Below are 21,511 nucleotides of genomic sequence, written 5' to 3'. Positions count from 1 at the left end.
CACTTGCTCATACTAAACCAGGAAACTCCACTTAGCTCAGTTTTTCCGAATTCCCCTGAAGGTATCACAGCAGCCAATGAACGGGCAAGGGGGCGCGAGTAAGGGGTGCGTGTGACGTCACAGCCTGGTGCCCCTGTCCGTGTTTGGCGGAGGAGAAGTTTGTGCGGACAGACACCACTGTGTCGTGTTACAGTGGGTAACTACTGGAGCTGAGGCGAAACAGATCATCTTTGTATATGAGTTTGTTTTTTATTTTATTTTTGAGGACTCGTTTTTCTATACGTTATTTATTGTTCTTTTCTCTTGATGAGTTAACTTAATGTGTTTTAAAAACCTAGCGTAGACCCCCATCAGGGAATTCTGGATTCGCGTCCCACTACCGTTAACGTGTACCGCTCGCCTTCTCTGACGTCATACCTATTTTGGCTGTTGGTACCCAGAGTTTCCCGCAGTCATTAAACAATATGCTTCTAATTCTTTGTGAAACATCGCATTCTCGACTGGGTTATCCCGTATGAACCGGGTCAAGGTAGCGACGAGGAGTCGGGGGCGCCGCCAGCAGAGCCGGGCTTCAGGATGAGGATGCCCAGAGGAGGACGCTTGTTTCTGGCGACGTGCCTCGGCTCGCTCCTGGTTCTGGTGCTGTACTTCCAGAGCATCACTAAGCCAGGTAGCGTAAGCATTTTTAATATTTTGTCCATAAAGTTGGCTTCTAATAACATTGAAGTGCATTTCGGGCAATGTATGGATATTATAGGTTTTGCTTTTTAAAAAATTGAGCAGAACAAAAGACGGTAATTGTCCACTTTTACAGGTATAGTTTAAAGGTTAGAAAAGTTAAAAATAGATGGCGTTACTTATGAATGCAAAGGGTTTTCAATTATGAACATCAGAAATGCATTATGATAGAGTTATACATTTATATGTATGACGTTACAATTGCACTTTATAATAACAATACAGTTTACTCTTTTATGTATACTATAGCGTTACCAGGTTTTTCTTGATACATTTTCTTGATAAATCCCAAAATCAATCATCTTCTTCGTCTATGAAATAGCTTCCATGCATTCTGCTAATAGGTTTCCTTTTTCCTCTGTATTTTGTAACTAATTAGAAAGGGATTGGCTATGGACCAGAGGACAATACGTTTTAGCAAAGCAGGGGACATTTAGCCAGATTTGTTCATTTGTGCTGTTACAGTCAAGACTGTCAGTTATAAATAATAAATAACTTAATGCAAATATAACAGCATTCTCGTCTTTTTCTTCTTTTTCCTTTTTTTGCATGTTTAGCATGTGCATTCATAGCTAATATACAAAAGCCTTTTGTATAACCACTACTTTATACTGGTAATTAGTATTACTACTAAATGTATTTCTTCATTTTGCTTACAAAAACCTACAGCAAAGTTACAGGATTAGATACATATAAAACAAAAACATATAACACAATCATCATTAAAAAGCACTTGTAGAACCAGAAGAGGTAGTCTTCTTCTAACAAGCACAAATAACTAAAATGTCCCAAAACTGTTATGTACTGTAAACTCTGTATACTCTGAGTTCTTGCAAAGGCCATACATCATTGTAATCAAGCTACACAGTTCCAGTATGTAGGTGTATATGTGCTTCTGCATGTATGGATCTGGCAACATGAGCACAGACATAATGAAATGTGAATGAAATCATGTATGAATAAGCCCACTGTGAACACTGGAATGTTTTGAAAACCCCCCTCCAACCCTGGACCTCCTGCATTCCTCCGCTTGTAGCCCTCTTTGCTCCTCCATTTACCTCTCCTCTTTCTTTGTTTTCTTGGCTCAGCTCATTTTGGACAGTGAAAGACAGATGACCCCCAGGGGACTGTGCCCCCCTCCCCAGAAAGAGATGTCAGAACTCAATCAGGGAGATCAAGTGTGAAAAGATAGGATAAGAGAGGGGATGGATTTGTAGTGACCACACATGCCTACAAGCAAAGTTTTACAATTTCATGAAAGAAGAGGCTGGTGATATTCCTTAGCATGGCATTTTTTCATAAATGGCAATAAATGTAGCTTTACTGAGAGTTTGGTCAATACTACATTATATTAATTGGAAGTATATCGAAAAATGCTCTGCACACAAGCATATACTGTATCACATATGTCCTATAGGAAATATGATCAGAAATGAGTACTAAAAGGCTTTGACACCGATTTTTTTTTTTTTTTTTTTTTGAGTTTCATCCAGGACTGACAGACTGTGATAGTGGTTCAGAACAGCAGTCGTTGCATGTGTTGAACATATGTAGAAACACAGACTTCCAGCCTTCTCATTGATCCCCTCATGCATATAGACTCACAGCCTGACCTGTTAAGGCTTGTCTTCCAGTAACCATATGAGTCACATAAGAGAGGACTAGTTCAAAACAAAAAAAGCACAGGACTTCCATAATTACTGTGTATCTAGTCAGAGTGGGTTTTAAAGCCTACACAAAATCTCTGGCTTGGTTCTGCGTTTATTCTTTTTTATTTTTCATTTCTTTCTATTCTTGCTGAGGCAGAGTCATTTGAAATGGTGCAGAGGGTTATATTTCAGCAGACATATACTGACCAGTTCTTAAAGTTTAACACTTACAGGGACCCAAAGTGTTTAAAAGCTCTGTGGATTTTAAAGCTAAGAAGCTCAGATGTAATTGTGGACTAACAGTGTGAATAAAGAGTCTAAGTTGTGTAAATAAAGCTGTAAGGACCTAACCTTTTGGAACACTGTATGTACCTTTGATAGTTAGCTTCAAACAATGGTTCTGCTATTCTGGATTTAGGTTTTAAGATACACTAAAGTAATTTCATAGGTGGTACATGTTTCCATTGTATTTTAGGCCATCTCAGATAAAAAGATGTTTGGTAAAAATGATGTACAGCCTTCCCATGCCTGACACTGTCTAAGGGACATTTGTATGATTCAGTAGCAGCAGACTGTCTTAACCAATACCAAACCAATTTCCTAAAGAAGTCTCAACCTTTTACTCGATTTCCTAAAGAAGTCTCAACCTTTTACATTATTTATCATAGCCCAGGGATGACAAACAATTCTTTTGAAAAGTTCAGCAAAAAGATGACTAAACCCCTAAAGCTCAGCCAAGACAATCTTGTTTCCCAAACCCCTAAGTAGTTCTCCCTTTCATTTAGAGACAAACAAAAAGTCATACATTATTGCATTATCATTTGCAAAATGTATTCCTAATTTTAGAAAATGTTGCATCAAAGACTAATAGGAGGAGTGCATATGAGTGAAAATAGAAGTGACCATAAAATATACAACTAAAGTTCAGTCACCAAAAATAATGTTAGGTCATAAGTCACTTTCTCATTGTTTTCTATTCTTTCTATTTTTTTTCTTTTCCAGCCCTGTCCCAGAGGAGTAAATAAAAACACTGCATTCAATGTCGATCATTTATTTTAAAAGCCCTTTTATACTTACAACCCATTTGGCAGACATAGACAAAGCTACAATTAATCCCACTGTTTAATACTAGACAACCAGCATAGTACATGCTATTGTTGTGTTTCTGCCAGCAGTGACTTCCTCTGCCAATTACCCCAAACTTGGCTCCCAGGAAACACATAAGCCGTGTGAATTGTACAGTTTTAATCTGATTAGAGCTATTATTGCCAAATTAAGGCTTTTAGATTATGGGAAATGGGATACTTTATTTAGAGTTTAAGTTAAAGATTGAGTTCCCACATTTATCCCTACTGTGTATTCAATTTCTTTTTTTTTTCTGTAATTGTAAAATGTGACATTTTGTGCCCAAAAGAAAATATGGAGTAGAAAACGATGTGGGCATTTTGTTGAACATGTTCTATTTCTACTCGGGCTCTCTTATTAGACACATCATAATTTGAGCTAAAATAGATATGCACACCCACATTATTTTTCCTCACTCTATCTCATGTGGTTCTGTTGACTCAGAAATGCTGTGGCATGGTGTCATTGTGTGTCATAGAAGTTTACGTGTGTTACTATGGCAGGCAAATTTGTGGATGGGTGTTGCCCTCGATGTGCACTTGTCAAGGATGAAGTGAAGCTGTCAGCATTTCTTGCATGTTTGCAGCTTGACAGCTTTAATTATTTTATAATCAAAAACATAATTCTCATAATTTGTGGATGTTTTATGTGAAATTTGGCCCTTTCTGTAGATCTGATTGTTCTGTGAAAAAAATGAAAACAAACACTTGCACGGAATAGACCCTTAACCTTCCACCCCATCACCGTTTTCTTTAACTGAATCTTAAAGTCATATTTTGCAAAACCCAGACTACATGCCCAATTATAGAAATGTTTCCTGCAACAACATGTGCCGTGCAACCACCAATAAAAACTATGTGTTTTGCATCTCAGTTAATCTCCGTTAACATTTAGCATCATTTTTTGAACTTAATGCACTCCATCTGCTGCCTGTTTTAGATTCATAAGCACATTCTGTATTGAACATGCTGGTTGTACTGGTTGTACTACACTTAACCCACAACAATGCTGTAGGGTCCTGTTTTGTTCCCGTCCGTAGGGACCACCAGTAATTTGTGTAATCAACTAGCGAACAGTTAAACTGAATAACATGTGACTGCGGTGGTTTTGTGTTGCACCACACAAATCTTGTTTTCTGACTTGGAATTCTTTATAATCCAAGTCAGAAGAATATATTTCGGTGACCTTTCGACAGATGACTGGCAGGTTTGGGATGTTCTGGTTTGCCTAAAATTTTGACGCCAAGCAGAAGCAATTCCAAGGATTACACAGTGTGCTGTTTCACCTTGTGACTTCCTGCATTGACTTTCTGCATGTTCCTGAACAATATCTGCTTAAGCAGAGTGTGCTAAAGTGAGTGTTGCATCAACTATGTTAAACTATGTCTTCCATACTCACAGCAAAACAGCATACAGTTACTGTCTTCTTTAATCATACTAAGTGATTTGGCTCAAACACGTGGTTATTACTCCAGATGGTCCGAATTGCATAAAGCTATATAAATGCACATGAGACAGGAATCTGTCTTTAAAATCTTGAGTTGAACTTTTCACTCAGATTCATTGGCTGTTCAGATTTTAATAAAAAAAAAGCTTCAGCCTCCTTTACCACACATTGGCACCAGCTGAATGCCTGTTCTACCTCCTGCCGGATGCATGTATTCAGATACATTTATTCTATAGCCAGTGTACTCTGTCCAATAAATCACCAAACCTCCTGGCTGACCTAACACTAAATATGTCTCCAATAAGAAAAGAAGAACCAAAGCACAAGTGAATTTATATGCTGCTGCAAGTGCGGTGGTTGGTTATAATAGAGTGGCTTCAGACCAGTATGGCTGGATCTTTTTCTTATTGTATCCCAGTTGTGATTGATCTATGACGTCTCCAATACTCACCAGTGTTCACATTGATTCAGGTATACTGTAGTCACAGATTTTTCTGCAAGATAGAGCTGACAAGGCATAGCCTCATTGGCCGTGTTGAGCTGCTATCACACATGCACTAAATCTAGCAAGTTCCTCAAATTGTTTTAAGGAAGCTGTTTTAGACATTTTTAAATGGTTGATAGTTGCAACTTTCCAGCCTACATTGCCTTCAGTCAGGAATCTTTTAGAAGAACGAGAACAGAGAATGAAGATCATTTAAAAAATGTAGGAACCTTTTTGATTCACTGACTAAATACAGGATTTCCGTTCTATGCAAAATACTAATACATACTATGCAAAAGTTGCATAGTATGTGAGTAACTATGCCTATGTTACTCACTTACGCTAACACATTGCCCACATCATAATGTAGGACATCATCAAACATCAGAAGAATCTGATTTACGCTTGGGAGCTGTAATGAAGAGAAAATAGTTCACCAAAAGACAATACAAACAAAAGAAAGTACAATTCAACGTACAGCAAACAAACGGCAAATGCATAGACAGGTGTATAGGGCCACTTCACACACATTTGTCCACTTTGCAAGACTTTCTTAATAAATCTATGTGAGATGTCTGACCAGTGTCTTTAATAATTGTAAAAATGTCAACATAATGTTTACATAACTATGGACATGGCAGACTAAATAAAGTCATTTTGATGGTGTCCATTTTAATGGCCAATTAAAGCTACACTGTCTATATTTTTTAAGAGTGGAATTAGCTGGTGAATGCTCAAAATAAGATAAATCCAAATGTGTCTTCTCTCCCTTTTAAACCCTTCAAGAAATTGCACAGAAACATCAGGAAGGCACTGGTGTCTTAATCACTACCATCTGCAGCTCCTGGGAGGTGGTTAAAGTGACCATTTAAAATTAAAGCTACCACCGCACAAAAATCACAGTGGCCTTTTCTGTCTCCCACTGCTTCTCTTTCGATGATCATGCTGTAGTCCTGTTTTCTCTTTCATCCACTTTCAGTTTTATTTCGAAGAGGTGCCTTTACATATTCCACTTAAAGCATATAAACTGCGTGGTGTTGTTTTTTATCTCATGGAAACTTCCGTCACGTGACCCTCATAAACAAAAGCTTTTCCTTTTTAAGTGCAGCTTTACAGAACTGTGGCACAGGTCTTCACCATGCTAGAGATTTTCAAAATAAGAGATCATTTTCAGACTTTTGTCAGCAGCTCTAAACAGTCAGTGTAGTACTGTCATAAACCAGACAGTTCTGTTTGTAAGGACTTAGACCAGCTCAGGGGCTTGATGGACTCTTGTTTGTCAGTGAATATAACAACAGGACAGCCTCACATGCCTTGGTGGGATGGAAATACACAGAATCAGGTTTAAATGGCCTTGTATGTGTGTGTGTGTGTGTGTGTGGCAAGACTGAGGCCCTTGTCTGTTCTACATCAACCAGCAGTTGTTGTGTCACTTCCTGCAGTCACAAAGGAAGTGGTTTTGTTACCGTGACGTACACAACAGAACACATTATGCAGACAAAAACACTGATAATGCTTTAAGAGTGTGTGCATCTACATTTTAACAGAGGTGTCAGGGAAACACATTTTTGAAGTTTGACATTTTAAAGATAATGATAATGTAAACAAAGGGAAAACACCATATAAATGTTCTCTCTTCAACAGAGAGATAAACACACACACACACACACACACACACACATACACACACCATCCCCCTCAACAAGCTCTCACTCAGTTTTGTGAGACGTGTGATGATGACACACTGCTGATTTCACAGTCTGCACAAGAGGCTACGTGTGTGTTCACACTTGTAATTGGCTTAGTTTGGTTCAAACATGGTTAAAAGAACTGGTGATTTCATTCAATTTTTTTTTATCAATTTAGTATTAACATACACTCCACCTACTTTACGGAAATGATAAAACACTTGTTTTCATCCTTATTTTCGAAACAAGGTAATAAATAAACAAGGTAAAGGTAATAGCAAAAACAGGGCCAAATAAGAAGGCATTACTAAATATAAGGCGTGCCCTGACAGTGCTGTTTTTTATATACAATACATATTCATATACATTTTGTGGAGACAGGGGTGGTGATAAACTGAGGAATTCACCTTCAAAAAGCAAGTACTTCTTTATTAGCCAACATATGGCTTGACCTTTCTGTCGGTGATATACAGATTAGTACTTCCTGCTGTACTATTCAAACACTTGAGCTCCTCAACAATGAGAGAGTGTACGCCACATTTCAGTTGGTTGTTTTCTTTGAGCTCATTCTGAATGTCCACTATTAGGATTTTGAAAGAAACAATATATTGATAAATGAACTGGTCATCTCTTTGTGTAAACGATACAGAGAATATCATCATAGTCACAATACTCTTATTGGTGATATGACCAGAGACACTTGACCTACTTCATAACTTCCTGAGGAAGCCTTTCTGTTTTTGCTGCATCTTGTTTGAACATCAGTTTCCTACAGTGACTCCTTCACAATTTTGTTTTTTTCTTTTTGCTTCTGCCACCTCTGCCACACTTCACCCCAACAGCTGCTGCGAGTCCCAAAGCTCGCTGTTGTATAAGTAGAGTTTACCTGCAGTGTGGCTTCCTCAAGACGGAGAAGTGGGCTTTAAATACATCAAGAAAAAGCTTTGAGCCTGGTCCAGCAGGGCTTAGATGTCTATCTCTGTGTGTTCAGATGATGTGGCACAGATTACCCGAGAGGAAGTCGAGGTTTTTTTTTTTGTTGATTCATGTGTACTCACCAAGAGGGGGAACAGTTTCACAGTGGTTACAGCCTTTCAGCCTTAGTTCAGATCTACAAAGTAGTCCGTGTTTGCTGATTCATCAGTGCTGTGATTGTTCTTCTTCTTCAGTTCCTTTTTTTTTTGAAAGTGGCAGGAAGCTGTCATGATTGAGAGCTTGACACACACGGTCTGTGGTGCGTAGAAGGACTTCAACTATTCTTCTTTTCTACAGTGTAGATTTATTTCTGTCCCTGACAAAATTACATATGTTGGTGTCAGTACGGGTTATTTTAAACGAGGACAGTGACTCCTTCCAAAAATCAGGTTTCAACAACTCTTGAGGTCTACATTGTGACTTGTCCATCCCAGAAACCCACACACTGAATCATAATGGCAGTAAAATCAAGGTATTTTGTAGTAATGTCTGTTTTCCACACTTTGGCTTGGGTAGTCTGCTAAAGAGCGGCATTCCACATGGAGTTATGAGCATGTAGCTATTACCAAGGGACAGGAGAATAAAGTGTCACACATTGTTATTATAGAAAAGTAGCAGATTGGAGGTTAAGTTGAAGTCTAGAAACAAGAAAATTACAGATTTTGAAAAAAAAAGAAATTATAGTTTTTCTTTGACCTAGGATGACTGCTAAGCAAAGCAACACACTCATTTACAGCAGTGTGCCGATTTTTCTGCATTTCTAGCAGAGAAATGAGAGTTAGGTGTTCTTGTTGAATTGTCAGAAGAGGATTATACTGTATATTTGGCCATTTATGACTTCTGATTTTTTTCACGTCAACTAATCTGACAATGAAGTCTAGGTCATGGAGGCAATGGATTTATGACATCATCACACTGACAGAGGAGAACCTACACAGGCACGCATGTCCAACGATGAGCAAGTAATTTCTGTCAGCTCCCATTGAGACGCTCGTATCTCAAGTCACTTTTTTCACTTTTGCTTTGTGATGGTTTCATCCTCCAGGACAGACTTTACGAGGATCCTCTGGTCATGTAGCCCAGCTCATGTTTTTCCTTCCTAAGGCCTGTCACCAATCATGGGCTGCTTGGTGTGTTCTTCCTCTCAGAGTAACATTATCGTCCATTTTATGAAGTGATAATGAATATTGGTGAGGTTGATGATAAAATATCGGCGTAAGCCAGTCAGAGTTGAAGAGTGTGTTGACACACAAGAAGAAATAGAAGTGCATTTTCAACTTTTCGACTCCTCCAAAGAGACGTTGACTTTGAAGAATTGGTTCTTCAGTTGTTGTTCTAATAATACATTCTCCGAGTGCATCACTGCTCTTTGTTGAGTCAGTGTCTATACAGCGAAGCATTTATTGCATGCGAATAAATGCTAGCTTGACAGAAAAGCAGCCCATATACAGAATCGACTTCTGGTTCCCATTCCTTTCTCTAGCGGTATGCTTTCCCTGCGATGGTGTGGCGTTTCCTTGTCCTTCCTTATGCTCCCCTTTTATAGTCTGAAGTTACCGTCATGCAAATACCTACATTAAATCACTCTCCCCATATTGCTGCTCCAGCTTTGTGTTTGGTTGTGAAGCAGGACACATGTGAAAAACAAATCACAGCTCCAGCTCTGAACGAGGAGCTGCAGACACACCGACAGGCCTGGAGAGAAGGGGGTTGGGAGTGTGCATGGGTGGAGGGGGAGAAAGGAGAAGACAAATGTGTTTGTAGAAGCAGGGGGGAAGGAAGGGGAGACAATACAGCACCCGGAGTTGAAACTTCAACCCAGCAGGAGCTGGGAGTCGTTTTTTGTTAAAAATTCATGAGCTTCTTGTTAGGAAGCAGATCTAATCAGATGCATATTTATTGTGGGTTGTTTTGTAATGAGAAGCAGTAAATGCTGTCACCAATCTGCCCACTTTAGCAGTGTGAGTTATCCTGTGGTGGCCTGTGTAAACACATGGAGTCAAAGAAAAGTTGCAGCTCCGTCAGATAGAGGATGGAAGAAGAAGAAGAATGCCTGTAACTTATATAAGTGTTTCCATAGAGTTTGGAAAGAACATATTGTTCTTATAGGGTCTATAATAAAACAAGGGGCGGGGTTTTTGTGTGTGTGTGTGTGTCAGCTCCACATCATGACAAAGGCGGACCACAGTTATCAGTCCACACCATATTGTACCCAGTGTAGTTTCGAACATTTGCCTTATACAGTATTTAGTCGACAGCAAAGTGACAGTCATTTACTCTGCACATGTCTGCATACGGGGGAAAACCTACAGTAACCATGGCAAAAATAACATGTCACAGACGTGGTACTGCAAAGTCTTTACAGCTTACATAAACCGTCTCCAGTGCAGGTCTGGTTCAGTTGGTACTTTTCTTAGTTCATCTAAGCCACAAAAAGGAATGTGTTTAATAAAGACAAGACAGGAATGCAGTTAGAAACATACAATTAGAAGCACTTCCCTGTAGAGCTACCTAAACACGTGGGTTTTAATCTAATCTCCTGTTTCACTGCAGAGCCCGGTGTGAAGAACGGCAGCCGACCGGGGAAGAGCAGGAGAAGCCCACTGCAGGCTCTCTACAATGGAGAGCAGGTGAGAGCAAACAGACACGTAGACACAAAAAATAACTGCTTCAAATCAAACGAGACCAGAGCAAACACCGGGAATTCTCATTTGACTTCCACACAAGGCACTGGGACAGCGGTGTTGTTGGTTCTCCACATTTCTCCGTAGGTCAGGGGTTCAACGCCAGCTGTGTGTCCAGCACTTGACCTGTTCATGTTTTTAATCGCCAGCCATAGACAGGGAGCAGTCATTGCATCTCCTTCCACATTAAAATCAAGATTTATGTTTTAAAAATAATTTTGTCCTCTTCCTCTTTTAAAAAAAACCCACATCATACTGTTGGTGTAGGTCCAGTTTCCTGTCATCATAATTGCTGCAGAATACTCTAATTAATGACTTTAACTTTTGAAGCGCGGCTGCTTTCCAGAATTATTCTGCTACACTGCTTAGGTATTTAGTGCTAGCAAAAATATTTTTTTCAAGCTTTGGTTCATCTCTTGTATTTCTAAATTCATAGTTGTTGCTGTAGCTCAGCAGGGAGTGGTCTTAACATTCGTCTTCAGCGGGTTGTGGGTTCAGATCCTAGTGGGATACTGTCAATAGGTATATGACAAAACCTGTAGTGATTTAAGTCTAATATGACTTACATAATTTAATATGAGGGAAGTGTACGTTTTGTGCTGCTTCTGACGAACAGACACAAACTCTAATCCTTACTTTCAAGTATTTTCATCCCAGTCTCCAAGAAAACAAACTGAAAGTTTCTGCCAGTAGCTCCTTTTCTGACATTACACCACATTATTAAATTTTCTGTGGAACAGATGGATCTGAACAGGGATTTGGCATCTCAGTCAAGGTCTCAGCTGTACGACATTAAACAGTGAGAGGAAGGGGCCAGATTAGTAGAAGTTACATAAGGATGCTCTTTGTCCATCGGTGTATCCACGTTAGGTTCATAATCTGTCAAATCGATTCAACTCCAGCGCAAAACCAATTCAATCCTGTCAAAGAGTTTCCCACCAGGCAAGTGAAGGATACAGGGCAGTGACCGTGCAAAAAAAAAGAAAATAAGGTTCAGGGAGTTTAAACAGAAAATCAACACATTAGTGGATCTGTTTTTCTCACAGCAACAATACCAGAAGTTATTTTTAGTGAATCGCCTCATTCGCATCAAATTTTGAGAGGTGTTTCTGTTTTCTTTTCTCCCTCCTGTCCTTCTTTTTCAACGCGGACGACATCATCCTCATCACAAGCAGCTGGAGCTGTTGGCAGCTCAGAGGTCCCTCCAAGGCCGCAGGGAGCTGTTGGAGCAAGCGTGTCTGAGCCACACGAGGAAGCGGCGGGTGCTCGCGCCCGAGGATCTCAAACACCTCATTGTGGATGACAAACACAGCCTCATTTACTGCTACGTACCCAAGGTTGGTTCCCATTACATGGAGAGGTGCAGCTGGAATTCTCGATAGAGTCTTTCATACTGTGTGAGGCGGGGACAGGGGACAGGGGACAGGGGACAGGGCAGGGAGGCAGCTCCAGGCCAAAGTTCTAATTAAAACTTGAACATAGTTATTCTAGTTTAAGCTGCAGTTCAGCTCTTAAACATCACTCATCGATACCAACATTTATCATTACATGACAGTTTACAAGAATCTTCGAGCCCACACACTCAGACAGAAATAGAAACTTCTGGAGAGAAAAGAAAAAAACAAAAAACTGCTTTTTATAGCAACCGTGTTCAGCTTCTAAATTATTGTGATTGGATGTTTCACTGACGTGTAACAGTCGGAATAAAAACTCTTTCATTTCTAATTGGAGCCTGGAGCTTGACTATGAAGACTTCGAGGGTGTGTCACATCCTGAGACTCAAACTACCAGATATAGACACAGCAGATCTTAAAATAACCGTCATAGGCCTGTCATAAAGAGAAAAGTTTTGATCTGGTAAAGTTGTAAACATGAAGGCAGTCAATGCTGTCTCCTGCATTCTACAGTGATAATAAGAGTAATAATAATAGTAGCAATAATAATAATTGTAATAATAATAATCTTTATTCATCCCATGATGGGGGAATTCACAGAGTCAACCGACACAGGCTGCCACAGGAGGCGCCATTAACTACATGGCTGCAACTCACAAGCCGTGAGTAGAACTGGATACTTGAAGAAGCCATGCTAACTCTACAAACACAACACTATATATATTTATATATATACTGTATATATATATAGAAAAGTGGCACAAAGCGATTAACTAAGCTGCCCATGTGTTCGGGAAAACCAGAAAAACAATTCCAATCGAAAATATATAACTCAGAAAAACTGTTCCTGGAAAATTGTTTCTTTTTTCTTCCTGTCCTTTTCTGAGTGAATGCAAACAGGTTACGATAAACATTATGCTAAGTTATGTTTGTTGTCACACTGTTCTCAATGGCCGTTATCCTTCCTCTGCTTCCTGCCAGCAGATGACTGTATCAGCCAATGAAAGTTGCACGTCACCCTGGAGCAGCTCCTCAGTTTCCTGTTTCCCTGTCACTTTGTCTCCAGATTCAGAGACCGTTCAGAGGTTGTTTAGAACTCAGGCCTAGAGACATGGCAGCGACACTGCAGCAGTGCCAGTGTTGGTCAACGAAATAGACTGTGTGGTCGGAGAGTGTATTTCTCCCTGGCTGCCACTGGCTCCTCTCTCTGTTACAAACATGAGCTTTGAAGTGATCTGGGAAATGTATGATTGGAACCGTAGAGGAAAAGACTTCTCAACTAACTGGGAGGACGGGGGCCAAATATTGGTCTGTCTGTCACACTGTATGTACAGGAAAAGAGAACCACAGGCACATGCACCGATTTAAACAGTACTAGAGTACTACTAGTACTACTACTAATCCACAGCTGTGTTAAAACAGAGGCCGTTGAATTTTCTTGTCTTTCACACACACCCACATTTCTTCTCTGACTTCCAGGTAGCCTGCACAAACTGGAAGCGTGTCCTGATGGTTCTCACCAGCGACGGCCGCTACACCGACCCACTGGCCATTCCTGCCAACGAGGCACACATCGTGGGAAACCTGCGCACGCTTTCAGAGTTTTCAGTCCCGGAGATCAACCAGCGCCTTCGCAGCTACCTCAAGTTCATCTTTGTTCGGGAGCCCTTTGAGCGCCTGGTGTCCGCCTACAGGAACAAGTTCACACGTCACTACAACACCGCTTTCCACAAGCGCTACGGAACCAAGATCATCCGCCGCCACCGGCTGAATCCGGAGCCTGAAGCCCTCCAGCGAGGCCACAACGTTTCCTTCCACGAGTTCGTCCAGTATCTGGTGGATCCTCGGACCCAGAGGGAGGAGCCTCTGAATGAGCACTGGGAGCGGGTGCACTCCCTCTGCCACCCCTGTCTCATCCACTACGATGTAGTGGGCAAGTACGAGACCCTGGAGCAGGACGCCCAGGCCGTGCTCAAACTAGCCGGAGTGGAGGGAACGCTGAAATTCCCGACGTCTGGGAAAAGCACCAGGACTGACGGGGACATGTCTGCACGTTTTTTCAAACAAATCAGTCCTCTGTACCAGAAGAAACTGTTCAACATGTACCGCATGGACTTCCTGCTCTTCAACTACTCCACGCCTGAGTACCTCAGGACGCAGTGAGAGGGTCAAAGACACAGGCTTCACGGCCCATGAGGACATTTTGCACTTTGTGATCCATCACAGAATTGTCACTACTACCCCTCCAATCCCCTGCCCCCAAAAATACCCCCTCACCTGTGGAGAATGTGATTTGATTCTCTGGTGTTAGTGAATGACAGAAATGTTTTTACGAGGAAGGAAAACAAAAAAACAAACAGTCACAATCTGTGCTGAAATCAACCAACAAAGCTTTAACTAGTGCTTCGTTCTGCTAACAGCCTGTTTCCAAAAATCAGCATCTACATGAACTCATCACACACATTTGTGTTTTCTGTCAGAACTAGAGCTTCAGTTAGAATTCTGTATTTATTTTTCCATCCACCTGTTTGCCATTTCTTGCATAGGACTTACATTGTCACGTTCATCTAACCTTCCTTTGACTCGTAGATTTTTTTGAATTTTTTTTTTTTCACGTGTCACATGTGGCTGTGGAGCTGGTGTTGGTTTAACGTGCCTTACCTTTGCTGTGGCCCGCACCACAGTTTTAAAAAGAAAAAACATAATTTCCTTTGGTTTGTTGTTTTTGTGCCTGAGTCAGAGCCCAGAGGAGCAGGCTCTCCTCTCTGTCTCACTCTCTTCTGCTCACAGGTGAATGTGTTGACTGTGAACCAAAATGCAGCATATCATCATCATCACCACCATCATCATCATCATCTCCATCACCTAACGACAGCACAATGTTTCTGTGAGGCCTTAATTTATGTGTGTCAGAGCATGAAGTATTTATTGTTTGAAACGTGTGGAGTCGGAGCTCCTGTATTGTGAAAGAATGAATTTGAAAACGAGGGAAGTTTTGTTTTTTTTAGTAAAATTCACTTGCATGGAAAATCACTTGCTGTCTCTTGATTTTTTTTTTTTTTCCTCATACAAACTGATGCCAAATGCACATTTTCGGTTCGTCAAACCCAAACTAAATCCAGACCGTATGGTATTCCTGGACACCGTCTTTAATCCTCTGTCACTTTCACTGAATTCCGCAGTCATTTCTGCAGGAACGTGTCACCGACTTCTCCTCTATCAGACTCTGTGCTCGGCTCTGCTGCAGGTAGACTGAACAAACAGCAGCATAGCTGTGGTCAGGACTGGTTCCATCGCAGAACTGACTCCTGCTCAGAGCTCTCCTTGTTACCACCGAGGCAGGAACACCAGGGGTTAATCCACATCCAGTGATCTGCTGAGCACTGAGACGGCCTGTTCACCATAGGTCAGCATATTTATGCTAATAGTCCAGTGGTTAATGAAGAAATATGTTTCATAGGGAGCTACAGCGAACAACCAACATCCTGGAAACGCATTGAAATTATTTTTAAAATCTGGAGACTGTGGTACCAAGAGGTAAGACGGGTTTGGGTCGTGTTAAAAAAAATAGTATAGAAACAGAGCCCCAGATTTAACCTCTCCAAAAGGAGCAGTGAGTTCTCTCAGCAACCAATCACAGCCGGCCGGGGGGATTCAAACCTACAACCTTTCAGTTACAATGACTGATCTCTTCCTGCTTTGGCTCCAACCACCAGCCAAACGGACTAACTTATCTATGAATGTATAATTAACTGGATTATTTACAGCAACACTGACTGAAAAAACGAAGTCAGTTTTTACAATCTGATAATGTTATTTATTACAGTTCTTGTAAATAAATTATGTTTATTTGACAGATTTCGACATGTTTTTAGGAACATGCTAAATAATAAAAGGTCATAAGTATATGAGGAATATTTACTTTTAAAGTAGTTTTTTTTAAATACATTCCATACAAAACCTGCAAAGTTAACTTGAATATTCACATTTGTGTTTTTTAACAGGTGCTATTTGATACTCAGTATAATTTGATTTTAGATTTTTTTATTCTTTTTAAACCAGCTGTCTTTGATTTTTGAGACATCATCTGGGAAATCTTCTTGCAGCTGTGTGGGGTTTTTTGGAAGCTATTTTTGCTATTCTATGCTAACCAAAGTATCCTTCAAATGTTATCTATGTTTAGTCCATTAGGAAATGTGAGAAAAATATGAGTTTAATAATGTTAGGAAAATGTTTACAGATTAAAGAAAAAAAGGGCTAAAAACAGGGAGTTTTGAACAAAATTGCTTTGTTTATAAAATAAAAGCTGTTCATAGAGCAAAACAAACATTGACTTTTATCCAGTAGTACTTTAAGAGGAAAAACTGTGAGCAGTGTGCCCCCCCCCCAAAAAAAAGAATATATATATATATACACTGTATATCAAAAAGGGAGTTCCTGATGGACTACCCATTGATCCTGGACTGTTGCATCAGCCCCTGGGAGAACAGCAGAGAACATCAGTGAGAGCCTGAACATTGTGCACAGGTGGGCCGGTGACACTGAATCATTCCAGGTGGTGTAACTGAAAGATTCTGAAGATTCTGCAATGTTAACGGCTGTATTGTGAAAATCCACAGGCACTGACATGTTTTTATCTCCCTCCTTGTCTGTCGTGGTTACATGTGGATGGGATTTCAACACCTTGACACACACGGACTCTCGCTCGGTGCCATGTATTCAGTTTCATTCCACATTAAATAAGATGAACGAAGAGCAAATGCTGCGTTGTAACATTTTCCACTCTTCACCATGTCATATGGCCCTTAAGCATTTAAGGGAGGATATTAACTCATCCTGACTGGATTAGTTAATAACATTAAGATCAGCATTAATCTATAACTGGAATGTTTTTTGTTTGTCCGATTTTGTAGAAGAAAACAAGAGAAAATCAACTCACACTAACAACAACTTTTTCCAAATCACTCTCCAGTCACGGTAAACAAATATGTTTGCACACATGGAGACGAGGTCGGCTCTGAGCCAACAGGAACCAACAGCTCCGTCTCATCCATTTTTCTGACGTTAAATATTTCATATTTGCTCGACACGTCTGCACAGGTTGACTGCAGGAAACATCGTTGTTTTCCTTCCCTGTCGTCTGGTAGAAAAGGTGCAAAACAATGTTTTATCCAAACCATATCTTCCCATAATCTATTATGGCCCCGATTGCCACAGATGGCGCCGTATTGATGATATAAAAAAAAAAACAATGGTCTCCAGCAGAGCAGGGCGTGATCTGCAGGAAGCTGGGACTCGCCAAAAAAAAAGCCCCCAGTGTGTTTTGTTCTTTCTGCCTCAGTGACAAGCTGCACAAAAGATGTATTTTGACGTTTACATTTTTTTTTTCATTTCATTTTTGGAAAAGACAGAAAACAATAAGTCAGCGGCTCTTGTTTTCGAAACGGGATTGTTTTTCCAGCTCAGATGCCCAGACTGTGCTCTGCTAAAAGTGAATTAGTCAGAACTCTCCTCCCTAGCTTCTAAAAAATGAAAAACAAAACATAAAAGTGTCATTTTGTGGCCGGGATCAAAATTGCACATCCATTTCTCCTTTAGCATTCAGAGCATTACTAGCATTTATTAAAGATGTTATTGTACACCGGCCAGCTCCACAAAATACTTCAACATATTTGATAAACAAAAATAAATATCATTTTCAAACAGATTTTAATACCAAAACATGGTAGGAACTGTTTTTTAAATTTACATTTCTGCCAGGAGTTGATCAGGTTTGTTTGTACGGTGGAAAAATAAAGAATTTAGAGGAAAGAAAACCAACCACAGAAACCTGTCAAAACAAATTAAGAGCTTTGCTAAAGGTTTGTTCTTTTTTTCCTAAAAATTATTTAACATTATTTGACAGTACAAGAAACATGACATCAGATTTTATATGAGGTAAAGTAGCGGGGCGCGGCCTGGTGCTATAGCCATTCTTTATAATTCCAAAAAGAAGTTCTTTTCTGATGGAAAAACCTTTTACAAAAGTGTTTGGATTTAAAATATAAACTTCAGTATAGCTATTTCTGGGTTAGCTGTTCGCTATTTCTTTGCTCGTTGTTCGACATCGCAGACAATTCTTGGCTAATTTGTTATAATTCTTCGATATAACCTGGAATGATCTGAAACACCATTTAGTGCGAGTGCATTGATGTGGCTAATAATTAGCACAGACACTGAACATGAATTAGTCACTTATTTCTGTTCAGTGTCTGGAAAAACTAAACACAAAGAAATATTTTAGGGTAATCTGAATACATTTTTGACGTACTAAAGTATGCACTTGTTTATCTACTATTGAAAAAAAAGAACATTTTCAGTTTTTATTAAAATATATTTCACTGTACTCCCAAAGATCATATACCAGCTCAACAAACATCAGTGTTTCATGGGTTCTTTTTCACTTCTTCATTCATTACACAGTAAAGACCAAAGTGTCAGTGTGGAAGCACAGGTGACAGTAAACACGTGAGTACTAGAAAATAAAAAACTCTTCCATGTGGCATTTTTTAACACTGGAGCAGAGATTACTAATGAGCCTGACTTTCACGAATATTTACTTCAGACAGTGTTTTCAAGGCAACCATGAGATCCAAAGTGCAGGTTTCCAACAAGTCATTTAAGTCATTTACCAACTGAATTCTCCTGTTGACCAATCACAAACCTTTAGCTAGCACGCTACAAGCCATGGATAGCAACATACAAATCGGACTGTTATTAAAAAAAGAAAAAGAAAAATCAAAACTGGATCAAAGAAGTTTTCACTGTTATAATTCAAAATAATAATTTGCTCAAAAAATCTATAAAGAATATTTCTGGACAGTTTGTGCCATACATGTTAACCTAATGTGGGCAAATAAACGGAACTGCTTACAGGAAGTTCCACAACGGTTTCCCTTTTAGTGAGAATCAAATGGAGGTAGAAACTCAGAGAAAACCCGTGTATTTCCCATTTCCTGTTTCCTTTGAACAAACAAATATGTTCATGAAAATGGACTAAAATACATAAAGATATTTGGCCAAATTTGAAATATTAATGTATTTTTGGGGATGGGCATTTTCATATAACATAAATTCCTTTTATAATTTGACATTTCTTTCTGGTGAGACTGTATTTATTAACTGTGAACACGAATGAGTAATATCACTAAACAACAAATGGCTTCATCCACTGAAGTGAACTGTAACTTTGTATGTGAAAAGTCAACAATTGGAAATGTAGTGGACTCATGGAGTTAATGTGGGTGTGTGTGTGTGTGTGTGTGTGTGTGTGTGTGAGGTGAGCCCAACAGACACATTTCCACGGGCTCTAGTTACACACTCTCTCTATCAAAGCTCCATTTCAACAGTGTCACGGCTGCTGCTTCTCCACATACACAGTCCACTAGAATCTACTCCTTTGTTACTTTGTGTAGTGCAGGAACTACTGCGTCACAGTACGACGATAAAAACTCGGCGCAAAGTAACAGTCGTATAAAAACAAAAAACATCTCAGGTTCCGGCGTCTGCGGTGGTGTTGTTCAGTGTGAGGTTCTGATCAGTACAGAGATGTGGCGCGAAAAATAAACGTGTTGCAGCCAACTGGATGTGAGCGACGGAAGACTTCAGGTCCAGAAAAATGTTTCTGACTTTTACAGTGTTTAAATCAATGAGATCAAAATGAGGCCAAAATATTAAAACATGCGCATGTGTACCAAGTATTTGTGCTATATCACGAAAATACGATAATGCATTAGTGACGGCGTCTGCAGCAACGCGGCTAAAATGGATGGATGGTCCGTCTGCTGCTTTTTATAGAAATAAAATTCCATATATTCATGGATATCATCATGCAAATTAGGGACTAGTATAAATTATAACAAACAATATTGGTATAAAACACAAGAAAATCATTAATTTTACACATTTATTTGCAAATGGTTTTTGCTTTATCAGGGCAGAAAGTCTAAAAACGTAAACTGAAGTAGTTAAAACCTATATTTATTTTGTTTTATTACCGTGACCCTGGTCTCTGGATCCAGCTGTTCATGTTTTTCAAACGGTTAAATGTTTTATATATTTAATATATATTCTGATTGTGCTTTCCTGTGTCGAGTGGTTCTTGCTGTTTTGGTTTGTTGTGGAGACCACAGAAACTAACATCTGTGGTTCTTTTACATCACGTATCACCTCAGAATATATATGTCTACCACCTGTACGACCCACATGACAACACAGCAGCACAGGCCTAATCATGTTTGACTGGACAGCATATTCCTAATAAGATAATAAGCCCTGTCATTAGCGAAAGCCACCAGTGTCCAATAAAGAAGTATTAAGAATTAATTAGAAAAAACCAAACAAAAGAACAACCCCATTCCCTTCATGTCGCTAAAGGGATATGTGTACCACCAGTGGTATGTGTACCGTATTTTGAGAACCACCCATTTTAGTAATTGTATGTGACACAACAGCTACCAAAGCAGAGATTGTTACTTTGAACTAAAAAGAGAAGTAAATTTATCTTTAAGAGATAAGAGAATAAAATAAGACTGAAAAAACGTGACATTTCAAACAAACCAAATCTGTGTGATTTTTTTTTTCATTGATATACAGTGACTGCAGAGTGGATGATGACAGACTTTCTTTAACCACTGCTCTGAGCCAGGCTATTGGTTTCCCCTGCTGCAGCCAATGGGGGCTCTGATGTCGTCTCCTCTAATGACCGCCGCACATTCAACTGTTGTAAATCAATTATTCACCACTGGTTCGTCCAAAAGCAAACACACACACCTAGTTAACAGCTCTCCTCCTAATGACATCATTTCCACCGTGCAGCTGAGTCATTAGGGTTTGGGCCACGATGATGTCCCAAACCCTGACTGCAAACAGAAAATAGGAGTTTGAAAACAAAGCCAAAGCCTGAGGGAGAAGTGACTTTTTTCCTGGTGAAGTGTCTCCTCCTACTGTATCTGTTTCTCCTTCTTCCTCTGTAGTAATACACTCATACCAGCTCCTTCAACTGCCTGTTTGAATCCAGCCCTGTGTAGAGTTAGAATTAGATTTTTGATTTGAGGATATGGTACTGCAGTGTAAACCCAGTCTGTGCAGCACCAATTCAGTGTGAGGTTGAAGGTCTCTATTCTCTAAGAGCAGAGAACACAGGCAAAGCCAAATGTTTTCTCCTTTCTGTTCCACCACAAAAAGTCACGATCGACCTCCTGCTCGGCGCTGTTTCAAAACTAATATACAATGCGACTACGGAGCTTCAGGATGTGCAGCGTTCACATGGAGCCATTGCTGGAAAATT

The 21,511-nt window shown here is 39.8% G+C and overlaps 1 protein-coding gene across 2 annotated transcripts; it reads left to right on the top strand.

The window, feature by feature from the left end:
• Window positions 1-72: 72 nt before the first annotated feature.
• LOC103384816 (carbohydrate sulfotransferase 11-like) lies at window positions 73-15,214 on the top strand. Of its 2 annotated transcripts, none has more exons than XM_017036087.2 (4): window positions 73-670; window positions 10,659-10,735; window positions 11,962-12,126; window positions 13,663-15,214. In XM_017036087.2, exons 1-4 carry the CDS (start codon window positions 577-579, stop codon window positions 14,344-14,346), a joined length of 1,020 nt encoding a protein of 339 aa, XP_016891576.1. In that variant the 5' UTR covers window positions 73-576; the 3' UTR covers window positions 14,347-15,214. The 2 variants fall into 2 exon arrangements, with proteins under 2 accessions (XP_016891576.1, XP_008316711.1); XM_008318489.3 differs by having other exon boundaries at window positions 74-670; window positions 11,965-12,126.
• Window positions 15,215-21,511: the final 6,297 nt, after the last annotated feature.

Source organism: Cynoglossus semilaevis, chromosome 10 (genome assembly GCF_000523025.1).
Source record: "Cynoglossus semilaevis isolate Cse_v1.0 chromosome 10, Cse_v1.0, whole genome shotgun sequence".
Lineage (NCBI taxonomy): Eukaryota > Metazoa > Chordata > Actinopteri > Pleuronectiformes > Cynoglossidae > Cynoglossus > Cynoglossus semilaevis.
The sequence above is the reverse complement of the archived record's forward strand: the minus strand, read 5'-3'. Positions and strand labels throughout refer to the sequence as shown.